The 14426-nt window shown below is 44.7% G+C and overlaps 1 protein-coding gene across 1 annotated transcript in view; it reads left to right on the top strand.

The window, feature by feature from the left end:
• dnajc10 (DnaJ (Hsp40) homolog, subfamily C, member 10) overlaps nt 1-14426 on the top strand; it is a 28583-nt gene that overhangs the window by 7080 nt on the left and 7077 nt on the right. Inside the window, exons 10-19 of the mRNA XM_084478976.1 lie at nt 14-79; nt 675-740; nt 2399-2488; nt 2860-2970; nt 8267-8381; nt 9389-9516; nt 10117-10233; nt 10320-10421; nt 13309-13369; nt 13470-13564. Of these exons, the coding sequence (XP_084335102.1) occupies nt 14-79; nt 675-740; nt 2399-2488; nt 2860-2970; nt 8267-8381; nt 9389-9516; nt 10117-10233; nt 10320-10421; nt 13309-13369; nt 13470-13564 (951 nt within the window). The remainder of the gene's footprint in view (nt 1-13; nt 80-674; nt 741-2398; nt 2489-2859; nt 2971-8266; nt 8382-9388; nt 9517-10116; nt 10234-10319; nt 10422-13308; nt 13370-13469; nt 13565-14426) is intronic.

Raw genomic sequence — 14426 nt, forward strand, 5'->3', positions numbered from 1 at the left:
TGTGTGTTTGTAGGAGGGTCTGGTCAGGGTGGGCTGGATGGACTGCAGCTCCAAGGCCGCGCTGTGTGAAGGTTTCCAGGTAAACTTCAGTATCATTGTTATACGTGAAAATATTCAAACCATCGACACTCAAAAACCCTATAAATATACTGTGTATATACACTAAATATACTGTGTCTATATATATATATATATATATATATATATATATACTACCATTTAAAAGTGGGGTCAACCATACAATTTCATGTTTTCCATGAAAAACAGTTTTCAGCTGTGCTCACATAACTGCACAAAGGTTTTCTAATCATCAATTAGCCTTTTAACGATTAGCTCAACTCTGTACCATAAGAACACAGGAGTGATGGTTATGAATGGGCCTCTGTACACCTATGTAGATATTAAATTAGGAATCAGCTGTTTCCAGCTAGAATAGTCATTTACCAGCTTAACAATGTCTAGACTGTATTTCTGATATCTGTTATCTTCATTGAAAAGAAAACATTTCAGTGCTTTTCCTTAAAAAAAAACTTTTGAAGTAGTGTATATATATTAATTAATTAATTAATTAATTTAATTCATATCAGTGTTCGTATTCCTAATATTAGAATTAGTATTCCTAGTATTAGCGTTAGTAGTACTGTATTACTACTTCAGTGCTGTTGTATTTCCAGGTGACCAGCGGAGCCACAGCCTACTTTCCACCTGGCAGTTCTCTGCAACAACAAGGCAGTGTGCTGGTAGGTCACTAACTAACCCTAACCCTGGTAGGTCACTAACTAACTCTGTAAGGTCACTTACTAACCCTTAACCTGTTAGGTCACTATCCTCATCCTCATCCACTTATCCGGGGTCGGGTCACGGGGGCAGCAGCTCCAGCAGGGGGCCCCAGACTTCCCTTTCCCGGGCTACGTTGACCAGCTCTGTCGGGGGGATCCTGAGGCGTTCCCAGGCCAGTGTTGAGATATAATCTCTCCACCTAGTCCTGGGTCCTCCCCGAGGTCTCCTCCCCACTGATTGTGCCTGGAACCCCTCCCTAGGGAGGCGCCCAGTGGGCATCCTAACCAGATGAACCATCTCAACTGACTCCTTTATTATTAAGTAAAGGAGCAGCGACTCTAATCCGTGTTCCTCACGGATGGCTGAGCTTCTCACCCTATCCCTAAGGGAGACGCCAGCCACCCTCCTGACAAAACCCATCTTTGCCACTCCTTTGGCACTGTACCAGACTCTCACGCAATGTTGAAAAGGCGTGTCAACCAAGACAGCCCTTCAACACCCAGAGCTTTCAGCATTTCTGTCTGGATCTCATCATCCCTGGGGCTTTGCCACTATTGAGATGTTTGACAACCTCAGTGACCTCCACCAGGGAAATTGAGGATGAACCACCATCAACCTCGAGCTCTGCCTCCATAATAGAGGGCGTGTTAGTCGGATTCAGAGGTTCCTCAAAGTGTTCCTTCCAACGTTCGACTACCTCCTCAGTCCTCAGTCAACAGATTCCCAGTACACAGCTTGGATTGTTTCCCCCTCCTGAGGTGCCAGACGAAGAAGAAGGGGGGGGGGGGTGCCATGTCGCTTTTTCAGGCTGTGCCCGGCCGGGATCCGTGGCAAACCCGGCTACCAGGCGCTCGCCGACGAGCCCTCCGCCTGGGCCGGGCTCCAGACGGGGGCCCCGGGCTTCCTCCGGGCAGGGTCCCTCCTCCTCTTTCTTGTTCTTTCATGGGGTCTTGGTGAACCTTAGTCTGGCCCCTCACCTGAGACCACTGCCATGGGAGACCCTACCAGGAGCACAAGGCTCCAGACAACACAGCCCTCAGGTTCACAGGGCCACGCAAACCTCTCCACCATGATAAGGTGACGCTTCCAGGAGAGGAACCGTCACTGTTAGGTCACTAACTAACCCTTAATCTGTTAGGTCACTAACTAACCCTGGTAGGTCACTAACTAATCCTTAACCTGTCAGGTCTCTAACTAACTCTAACCCTGGTAGGTCACTAACTAACTCTAACCCTGGTAGGTCTCTAACTAACTCTAACCCTGGTAGGTCACTAACTAACTCTAACCCTGGTAGGTCTCTAACTAACTTTAACCCTGCTAGGTCACTAACTAACCCTAACCCTGCTAGGTCACAAACCCTGGTAGGTAACTTACTAACCCTGGTAGGGTCACTAACTAACCCTGCTAGGTCACTAACTATCTCTAACCCTGGTAGGTCACTAACTAACCCTAACCCTGGTAGGTCTGTCACTAACTAACCCTAACCCTGGTAGGTCTCTAACTAACCCTAACCCTGGTAGGTCACTAACTAGCCAACAAGAAGTCGGTGCTGGTAGGTGGAAAAGCGTTTAGTTTGGTCGTATCAGTCATTTAATGATAAATATTTGTTTTTCTCTAGTGGCTGCAAACTCTGGACAGTAGAGAGATCTACAATCAGATCATCAATCACCTCCCTGACCTCCCCCTCCTCACCAAGGACACCTTCCAGGTACCTCGCCCTGCTGACCCTGACCCTGACCCTGACCCTCACCCTGACCCTGACACTGACCCTCACCCTCACCCTGACCCTCACCCTCACCCTCACCCTGATCCTCACCCTGACCTTCACCCTCACCCTCACCCTGACCCTCACCCTCACCCTGACCCTCACCCTCACCCTCACCCTGACCCTCACCCTCACCCTGACCCTCACCCTGACCCTTACCCTCACCATGACCCTTACCCTGACCCTCACCCTCACCCTGACCCTCACCCTGACCCTGACCCTCACCCTCACCCTCACCCTGACCCTCACCCTGACCCTGGTCTAAACATGAGGAACGTTTTGGTCAGAGTCGCTGCTGTGGATTTGTTTTCCAGAGCCAACTGGCACATCACCGCTGGCTGGTTAGTTTCACGTTTGGAGAGAAGAACACAGCCTCCAACGAACACAAGAAACTGAAGGCCATGCTGAGGAAGGACCACATACAGGTACACAGCGCTTCTGTCTTTATCTCTATCTAACTGCCTTCACACCCTAACAGCCAGAATGTCTCACACGAGTACACCAACTTTAATTGCACAAACTTTAAAATGAGATTGGTAGGCCTGGGCAATAAAACAATAAATAATCGTATTGTGATAGACTTTTGATTAATATCAATATAAAACATGTGCAATATGTATCGATGAGAGACTGGGCCACCGAATCACCAGGGGTGCCATGGAGAGCAGACAGACTGTACAGGGTAATGATAAGGGCCAACCAGTGCTCATGTACCAGATACGTATCTATCTAACGCTACTTTCCAATTCATCTTAAAACGTTTAAGGTGAGAAATACGTATGTACCTCGGATGCTAACTATTGGCCTGTGTCATCCAAATGACAGCTGCTCATGGTGTAGTCTCAGGCCAGGGAGCCCATAGATTGTTATCTGCACAGAGGCAGGAATAGCCCATGCACAGCCAAATAGACGGAGGTCCTCATCTTACAACGTCTTGCAGTCTTTTCTATTACATTATGTCATTAGTTGTATTGTTGTATTGCACTCTGTATTCACTCACACTTTAACTGTCTCTCTCTTTAGTGCAGCAGATTAGTAAAAAAAAATCGTTCACTTTGGAATACAAGCATGACATTTGGCACAGATACTCTCTAAGGGCCACTATTTTGGAAAAAGGCGTTCAAAAAAATCGTTATTCAAACAGTGATCCAAGCATAAAATTTGATACAAATACTCTCTAAAGGACATGTTAATGGAAAAAGATGCTTGGCCCTCAAAACTTCAAGATGGCCGCCATTTTTAAAGATGGCCACCGTTCCTGTCGAATATTAATTAATTGCAAAATTAGTTAAAAGGAAGGCTTGAAAAAAAAAAATAATAAACATAAGTTCTATTCACATTTTTACCAGCTCCAGCTCTTGTGGTTAGAGTGTCCAACCTGAGATTGAGAGGTTGTGCCTGCCGAGTCATAATAAAGACTAAGACTGTTAAAAATGGTAGCCAATGCCTCCCTGCCCGTCAGCAAGTGTTGTATTGGGGGCAACATATCCAGGAAGGTGTACGTATGCATCACAGTCCAGAATCAGGAAATCGTCTCTCAGCCCACCGCAAGGCTACTTACTTTTTTATTCACATTTGCAATTGCACAGTTCTGTGCAAGTGAAACCCAATCTAAAACATTTGCATCTTCCACGGCACTCTGATTTGCAGCCACACTTGGCTAGTTGTTCACAACTTTGTGCAACTGGTGCATTTGCTGTCCAGAAGACCCCCCATTGTTCACCAAGCTTTTTCCATCCCCAGTCAGCAGGACTCTCTGCTTCTGGCTGACACTGGGCTGCTTGACCCCATATGCAGCCTGCCTGATATGCAGCACGTTTAGTGTGTTGAAGCAGAGCTGCTCTTGTTGGAGGAATGGCTTCATATGGCCTCTGCTTTCGGGCAAACATGTCAAGTCTAGCCTCATCTACACTGTGCTTGATCGATCATACAGCAGGACCACAAACTTTTCAAGGATCTCCAGGTCGCTATCAGTCAGAACAGGAGGGTATTGACTTAGTTTTCTGAAGATGAGAGAGGCCTCAGGGAAAATGTCCCAGGTTTGCCAGGCAGTCTTTTTGCCTTTGTTGCGAAAGGCTGATACAGTATCACAACCTGTAAAGGAGTGAAAGAATAGAATGCATTTGGTCTTAACCATCTGTCTCACTACATTGAGCATCGGATTGTTGCTTCTGGGCACAAAGTAACTTTGTGTTGTTGAACTGAAGTCGACAATTGTAGTGATACTTCGCTTGGTTCCTTCTCAAAGTAGCTTCTATACCACCACCTTCATCCAGTCGTTCCAGGTCCAGGGTCATTGGCATTTTGTTGATCTTGTGAAAGAGTGGAATGTTGGTGGCAATCATTTTATAGCCATTATGTTGAGAAACATGATGGGTAGGTGGTGATTGGAGGGGTTCCTTTGTGTCTGTCTGACAAAGACAACATTTCATCCAAACAGTTGGCCTCTTGGCTGACATGGGATTTTCATTTGCCATTTTGGGGGTTTGTTGTCTGATTAAGGCAGAGGGGTTATCCTTTTACCACCTCAATCATAGACATAGTACACATTCATGTATGGGATACAACTAGGTTTGGGTCACCTACACCTATCTTGAAAAATGGTTGCCATCTTGAATTTTTGAGGGACAAGCACTATTTTCCAAAAAAACATTCTGAAGAAAGTATTTTCACAAAATGTTATGCCTACATCACTGTTTGAACCATTGACATATTGAGCATTTGACAGAAATAGCAGCCATCTTGAAAAAATGGCAGCCATGTTGAATTTTTGGGTAGCCCTAACCTTTAACCCTTTACTGTAGTAGAGTCAAAGTAGAGTCTAACCCTTTAATGTCCCAAGGGGAGAGAGCGCATATGTTGAGTTCCCACAGGTAAACCGGAAAAAAAGTTTCCCTGCATCAATATGATCAATATGATTTAGCCGACCGATATATCGGCGGCCTGATGTTATCGGTCAATATTAACCTATCACGGATATATCACAGCGTGAATATTTGCTGATACGCGCTGATATGATAAATGGTGTTGATTCATGAATGTAATCACCTCAATGTAAATCCTCTAGCGTGCTGGTTGAACCTCTAAAGGCTTTAAGCACGTGAACACTCCCACACCCACAGGTTGACCTCCTGTTCTGAGGTCAGTAGCTCCTCCCCATGCGGTTCATTGGTTCCTTCAGCTCAGGATCTTAATGCAAGGCGCTGTGGCCCCGGCAGTGCTGGAAGGAGAGCAGGGGGGGGGGGGGGGTCAGAGAAATCCTTCCTGTTCAGAATAATGCCAGATATGTTCAGATAAATACTTTTTGGATGCTATACTCTCCACAATGTTTTAATCCAGCAGACTGGGGTCTGGTTAGGCTCCGCGGGGCCCCTGATGGTTAGGCTCCACGGGGCCCCTGATGGTTTGGCTGGAAATAGCAGCCATCTTGAAAAAATGGCCGCCATGTTGAATTTTTGGGTAGCCAACGCCTTTTTCCCCAAAAGTGTGCCTTAGAGAGTATCTGTGCCAAATTTCATGCTTGTATACCAATTTGAATGATTCTCTTGAAATATTAATCTGCTGCACTACTCAGTGTAACTGTGTAGTTTGAAACTAAGAAATTTAATTCAAGTCACCCTATAACCGTTAAGGAATATCTCTCCCTAACTCAAAATTGTATTGTATTAGAACTAGAGTTTTTTTTAACCTGTTAACATCTGGTAACATGCTAACCTGTTAACATCTGGTAACATGCTATCCTGTTAACAACCGGTAACATGCCAACCTGTTAACATCTGGTAACATGCTATCTTGTTAACATCGGGTAATGCTAACCTGTTGACATGAAGGTAGTTAGTAGTTCTAATAATTTGTGTACATCCCTAGGCCTGTCACAATACCAAATTTTGCTGGGCGATAAATTGTCGCAGAAATTATTGCGATAAGCGATAATATTGCAGTTTTGAGACCATTTTCAACTAATATAATGATAATGGCATAATAATGCAAGTCCAACCTTTCAAAGATCAATAAACTGTTAATTCAAAAGAATACTTTACACTGTAACTGGAAGACATTTTAAATATCCAAAATAAATAAAGAATACAACCAAAAACAATAAATAAAATGGATAATAAATCAATAAATAAAATGTATATTTAAACAAAAAATGCACAAACACAACCAAAAGCTATAAATAAAATTGAAATAAAAAGTGAGTGCGCACCATTTGCAATGTCCTGTTTGTACTTGTGTGTTTGTTGACTAAACTCCCCAGTTATTGTGGACAGTCGGGAAGATGGAGACGTCCCATGATCTGTCTGGGAAAACTGCATCGGATGATTATGCTTTAGGTGCAGATGCATGTTTGTTGTATTGGCACATTTAGTTGCTACCGTTTTTACAACAAATGTGATATACCGGCCTATATGTGGCCTTGATACACGCAGGTTTGATGCGCTCTTTTTTGTAGAGAACCAGCGCCACACAGTGGCCTTGAATATGTACTACAGTGTTTCTACAGCTCGATGCGTTTTCGCAACGAGTCCATCTTTACGGAGATATTGCTGAAACGCATCAAAGGAAAACGGATCGTTTTCGCCTGTGTGGACAGGGTCTAAATCAACTCAAATTGGGGGTGAGAGACGGGGATCTGTTGTTGGGCTGTGAGACAAAGGAAAGGACATTTGATGTTGGAGAGGATGGGAAGAGGCTAAAAGTGGATATACATATGAACTAAAAGTGGGGGACAGAGGCGGGGGACTGGCAGAGAGGGATGTGGGGGCAGGGAAGAGGTGTCATCACCTAACAGAGGGGGGGAGCCCAGGCCTGGTGGTCTGTGGGGGATCTGTTGTTGGGCTGTGAGACAAGAGATGCTAATGCCAACCCCTCAGTTGCTCCGTTAATAACAAAAGGGGGTTAGAGACAAACAACTGGCAGGGAGGAGGATGAGAACAGGATGAAGGATGAATGAACTAAAAGTGGCGGTAAAAAGGCCATCACAAGGAACTTGTTGAAACTTGACCCTCCTGGACCGAGTCAGTGGACGGACATTGGACGGAAAAACTGACCTGTGGACTAAAGCCAAATTCTTTGAACACCGTTGGGAAAATTTACTACATATAAGAAATAGGATGGGTCAAACTCTTTAATGGACTGAGAAAGGAAAAAATGAGTAAAATACAATTGTATTGAAGGTTTTCAGTGTGGAGTAGTGTCACCCCATGTTGTTCTTGTTTTTTGTTTTTTTGTTTTTTTGGCTTGTCTGTCTGTTTATGTTGTTGTTGTCTTCCTTACTGTAACTTTGCAACTTTCTTGAAAAATAAAGAGGTAAAAACTGGCAGGGGACTGGCAGGGAGGGGCCTGGGGGAAGGGAAAAGGTGTTTTCAACTAACAGTTGGGGTCAGAGACAGGGCTCTGACAGGGAGGGGGGAAACAGCATGAGGCTAAACTATATCTAACCGTCTGATCATTATTACAATCGTCAACACATGCTAATGAATGCTTGTGAATATTGTAAACTTTGACCTCCGTCTACCTCTAGGATGTCTTTATGCTGACCTGTGTTTCTCTTCTATTTAGCCTTATGTACACAAGCGTTTTGAAACTCTTCACATCATGATTGAAAACGGTTGTGATGATGCAAAGAGATGTGTTCTCCTTCTTGCTCACAGGCAGGAGCGGTTGTGGATCTGTCTTTATGGTAAAGTGTCTGTCTCCATCCTACCTGTCTGTCTGTAGGTGGGAAGGGTGGACTGTATGGCGGACGCAGAGCTGTGCCTGTCTCTCTACATCCAGAAGTCCTGTCTCGCTGTCTTTAAGGGCATGGGGGTCTCAGACTTTGAGGTCCACCACGGTGGGTCTGCAATACTATCAATACCATCAATACTATTGCAACTATAAATACTATCAATAATATTACAACTATCAATACTATTATAGATAGTAATAATAGTATACTGTTATTACTATCATTACTATTATTACTATCATATTTATCAATACTATTATTGCTATCAATATTATTACCAATACTTTTATTAAAAACATTACTAGCAATACTATTATTACTATCATAACTATCAATATTATTACTATCAATACTTTTATTAAAAACCATACTCTAATATTATTACAATCAAAACTGTCAATATATTACAACTATCAATACTATTATAGCTATCAATAATATTATTACTGTTATAACTATTATAATTGTCAATGCCATCTATACTATTACTGTTATTACTATCAAAACTATTATTACTATCATAACGATCAATTCTATTATTACTTACCTATTCTTGTTGACCCTTTTCAAACCTCTGTGACATGGTGACACCACAAGTGGAGGTGTCCAGTCAATGCCACTCAGAGGGCAGGGCTGTTCACTCTCTAGAGGACAGGGCTGTTCACAGCTGTGTTTAATGTCCTCTATAGAGAGTAACAGCTGTGTGTTTAATGTCCTCTATAGAGAGTAACAGCTGTGTTTAATGTCCTCTATAGAGAGTAACAGCTGTGTTTAATGTCCTCTATAGAGAGTAACAGCTGTGTGTTTAATGTCCTCTATAGAGAGTAACAGCTGTGTTTAATGTCCTCTATAGAGAGTAACAGCTGTGTGTTTAATGTCCTCTATAGAGAGTAACAGCTGTGTTTAATGTCTTCTATAGAGAGTAACAGCTGTGTTTAATGTCCTCTATAGAGAGTAACAGCTGTGTTTAATGTCCTCTATAGAGAGTAACAGCTGTGTTTAATGTCCTCTATAGAGAGTAACAGCTGTGTTTAATGTCTTCTATAGAGAGTAACAGCTGTGTGTTTTATGTCCTCTATAGAGAGTAACAGCTGTGTTTAATGTTCTCCCAGGGAAGAACGTGCTGTACAACATCGTGGGCTTTGCCAGGGAGAGCGTCAGCGCTCATGTGACCACACTGCTGCCGGACAACTTCCCCTCGGACAGGAAGGAGCCCTGGCTGGTGGACTTCTTCACTCCGGTGGGAAACGACTTCTACTTCTGTTACCAAGGAACGCACAAGAGACCGAACTGTTCCAACTGATGACTGCTGAGGGCACTGACCAGCAGGGGGAGACAGGGTTAGACCAGGAGGGGGAGACAGGGTTAGACCAGGAGGGGAGACAGGGTTAGACCAGGAGGGGGAGACAGGGTTAGACCAGGAGGGGAGACAGGGTTAGACCAGGAGGGGGAGACAGGGTTAGACCAGGAGGGGGAGACAGTGTCAGACCAGCAGGGGGAGACAGGGTTAGACCAGGAGGGGGAGACAGTGTCAGACTAGCAGGGGGAGACAGGGTTAGACCAGGAGGGGGAGACAGGGTGCTGAGACTAGTGTTAGACCAGGAGGGGAGACAGGGTTAGACCAGTCTCAACTAACCAGTTCACACCGCTGCAACTGATTAGTCTCAACTAACCAGTTCCCACTGCTGTAACTTTCAATGCAACGTTTTTAAACTGGTTCTTCTCTCTTTCACTGAACTAGGCTTCACACGCGCTCTTAAGAACCATAGGCTTATGTTTGAGTCACTGTGTGTGTGTGTGTGTGTGTGTGTGTTTATTTCTTAAACCCTGGTGTCTTCAGTGGTGCCCTCCCTGCCGTGCCTTACTGCCAGAGCTGAGGAAGGCGTCCATTCAGCTCGCTGGCCAGATGAGGTTTGGGACTTTGGACTGTACCATTCACCAGCACCTCTGTTCTATGGTAAATCTATATCACACTCAGACTGTACCATTTCTCTTTCCCCATCACATGACTAACGTGTTCCATGTTTATTTATTTTGTGTCAGTACAATATCCAAGCCTACCCCACCACCGTCATATTCAACCGCTCCTCTGTCCACGAGTACGAGGGACAGCACTCCGCTGACGGGATACTGGAATTTATCCAGGTATGCATTTTACAATATATACATATAATATATACATGTACAGTATACAGTATATACATATAATATATACATATACAGTATACAATATATACTACATATAATATACACATATACAGTATACAGTATATACATATAATATATATAGTATACAGTATACAGTATATACATATACACCAGTGGAGGCTTCTCCAGTGAGGAGAGGGAGGAAGATCCTCCTTTACATTGTTGAGAATGAAAAGTGTAGATTGCCCAGACTAATGAATTAATGCCCTTAAATATGACTACTTTAATGCCATGTAATGTTCATTTCCCTGGGTAAAGGGACATTAGCACCCCCTATCGCCTATTGAATATTACTTTGGGGAGGACGTTCCTCCCTCAGCCTCCATTGACTCCCATTCATTTCTCGGGCACTACTGGCGGCCGGTGAATAACATGGGGTTCAATGGGAGAGAGGAGGAAAGTCCTCCTCTGAGGGGGTGGGACTAGCTAAGGGGTCTGAATTGCGTCAACGTCTATTCACAAATAGGCTAGAGCCCTGGCTGCGCTATGAACCAATAAGAAGAAGTCCTGGCTGCGCTATGAACCAATAAGCAGGAGCCCTGGCTGTGGAGCAGCCCGGAGAGAGGGTTTATCCTCTAGGCTACGAGAACCAACAAACCCGCTTGTATGCCTCATTTCCACCGAGCAGTGCGGTTCGGTACAGCTCGGTTTGCTTACATTGCTGTTTCCACCACCAAAAGTCTGCCGAAGTAAACAAGCTGAGCCTACCTATTTTTCGACACTCCTCCATTGGGTTACCAAGCTGTCTGAAAGGGTGGCGAAAACGTGGAGCTACGCACGCCATTATTCTGAAATCACTTAAAAAATATCCCATTTGGTATGACCAATGATATCTTTGCAACACAAACAGCGAGGAGGATTGACTTGATCTATAAATGAAGTCCTGATTAGGCCTGATTTGACTATTTGGCTTTGCATCCTTTCCTTCTGCTCTTGTAGTCCAAGACATGCTGCCCACCAGCTTTCAAAGTACAATGCTGCCACTGGTGGATTTGTATCAATTTTATTCACATAATTATCCCTCCCTGCTATTTTGTAGTTCACCAAAACACCCTGAAACAACTTGATTCTTACATACTTATGCCACCATACTCCACTAACAGTGCAAGCAGGCCAATGGCAACCAAGCGCGCAGTCCTTCCTCCCTCACTTTAAAAAACCGCCACTGATGTACATGACACACTGCACACTGCAACATGCATAGCCCACTACACACACTGAACAGCCTACACTACAGGAGGACTCAGCTCATGACGGGTTGAAGCCCGGGGCAGCAGAGAGAGGTCTGTTCAGGAGGGGTAAAGCAGAGAGAGGTCTGTTCAGGAGGGGTAAAGCAGAGAGAGGTCCGTTCAGGAGGGGTGAAGCAGAGAGAGGTCCGTTCAGGAGGGGTGAAGCAGAGAGAGGTCCGTTCAGGAGGGCTGAAGCAGAGAGATGTCTGTCAGGAGCGTTGAGGCACAGGGCAGCAGACAGATGTCTGTTTTCAGTGGACTGGCCAGCGTTACAACTGGATGACGCTGCAGTAAAGGCTCAACTCTTTAAGGGTTCCACTAGCAGAAGTAATGCACACTTTTCACCAATTGTCTCCTAATGATCCAAGCTAATGTTTGTTTACTTATGGCAGTTTTTTTCCCCAAAATATATCAAATGTGTTTTGATACGCTTAAGAAAAACTTAACAAAAAACTAAGAAAAAGGACGAGTACCTAAGCGAACACTGTGTACCTGACTGATGTGAACCGTTAGACCCTGACTGCTCACTGCATCTCTATGGGCCTCTGGGCTCTGATCTGGTATACTGAATGTAAATCTGATGTGTTCACGTTGTTTATCTGCTGAGTTCCTGACACTCTCACAGCATTGCTTGCATTGTCCTCTGCCCATCTGACCAATGAAATCCCTGAGGTTTGGAAAGGCTGGCCTGGGCTGCTGTCATTTGTTCGTGGTTCCGTTAGCGGCTGTCAGAATACACTTAATTGCAGTTCATCATTTATTTGAATGGTTTGATTGATTTAAGTTTTAAATTTTAAGATTAAAAACGTTAATATTTTAAGATGAATGATTAAGATTAAGATTTTAAGATTAAAAACGAATTAATGTAGCCATGGTAAAAACAAGGAAACCAAAAAAGGAAGCATCAGTGATCAACGATCAACGAAATGACCTTAGGCTCATGGAAGAAGAGTGAGAGACGGCCATGTGTAGTAGAGTCAAGGTAGAGTCTAACCCTTAACTGTAGTAGAGTCTAACCCTTAACTGTAGTAGAGTCTAACCCTTTACTGTAGTAGAGTCTAACCCTTTACTGTAGCAGAGTTAAAGTAGAGTTTAACCCTTTACTGTAGTAGAGTCAAAGTAGAGTCTAACCCTTTAATGTCCCAAGGGGAGAGAGCGCATATGTTGAGTTCCCACAGGTAAACCGGAAAAAAAGTTTCCCTGCATCAATATGATCAATATGATTTAGCCGACCGATATATCGGCTGCCTGATGTTATCGGTCAATATTAACCTATCACGGATATATCACAGCGTGAATATTTGCTGATACGTGCTGATATGATAAATGGTGTTGATTCATGAATGTAATCACCTCAATGTAAATCCTCTAGCGTGCTGGTTGAACCTCTAAAGGCTTTAAGCACGTGAACACTTCCACACCCACAGGTTGACTGGGTGGTTTGGCTCCACGGGGCCCCTGATGGTTTGGCTCCATGGGGCCCCTGATGGCTCCAGGATGCTTCATAAATTCATCACTACAGCCCTGATGTTATGGTTTGATATTAGGATCTTGATGCTCTGATGTTGTTTCTATGATGTGTTTTTCTGCTCCAGGATCTTGCCAGTCCATCAGTGTCGGTTCTGGACCCTGAAAGCTTTCAGAGGAGAGTTAAAGGTAACCCAATGTTACAGTATGTTACACATTGACTGTACAGAATCAGATGTTCTCCATCAAAATGTATGTTCTGGTCAAAACGTTTGATTTGTGTGTGTAGGTCGTGCTGGAGGAGAGATCTGGGCTGTAGATTTCTATGCCCCCTGGTGCGGCCCCTGTCAAGCCCTGCTGCCCGAATGGAGACGGATGGCCAGGGTACACGTCCAACATGTCTCTCTCTCGCTGGTGTCTAACCTGTGTCTCTCTCGCTGGTGTCTTTCCTGTCTCTCTCTCGCTGGTGTCTTTCCTGTCTCTCTCTCGCTGGTGTCTTACCCATCTCTCTCTCGCTGGTGTCTAACCTGTCTCTGTCTCGCTAGTGTCTAACCTGTCTCTTGCTGGTGTCTTACCTGTGTGTTAAGTTAAGTTACCCTTTATTGTCCCTTTTTGGGGGAAATTCTTTCTCTGCTTTTGAGCCATCGGGAGCCGGTGAACACCCAGAGCAGTGGGCAGCCACAGCCGGGGAGCAGGTGGGGGTTTCAGGTGCCTTGCTCAAGGGCACCTCATCCGTGGATGAGGACGTAGGAGAGTGCTGCACAACCACTCCCCCCCATCCATATTTTTGCCTACGGGTCGGGATTCGAACCGGCCACCCTCCGGTTACCAGTCCAACTCCTTAACCAGTAGCCCACGGATGTTTGTGTGTCTCCCTCTCTTTCTCTCATTGGTGTCTTACCTGTCTATCTCTCTCTCTCTCTAACTGGTGTCTAACCTGTCTTTCTCTAACTGGTGTCTTACCTGTCTCTCTCTCTCTAGCTGGTCTTTAACTTGTCTCTCTCTTGCTAGTGTCCAATCCGTCTCTCTCTAGCTGGTCTGCAACCTGTCTGTCTGGTCTTTAACCTGACTGTCTCTCTATTTCAGGAGGGTCAAACTGAGGCCCCCAGGGCTGGCTGCTTCAATCTGGCCCTGGGGCCACATGTCTGTCTCTCTAGCTTGTATCTAACCAGTCTCTCTTTATATCTAACTTGTCTGTCTCCTCAGCTTGTTTCTTACCTGTCTCTCTAGCTGGTGTCTAACCTGT

This window comes from Micromesistius poutassou (genome assembly GCF_964030765.1).
Source record: "Micromesistius poutassou genome assembly, chromosome: 14".
Taxonomy (NCBI): Eukaryota; Metazoa; Chordata; class Actinopteri; order Gadiformes; family Gadidae; genus Micromesistius; species Micromesistius poutassou.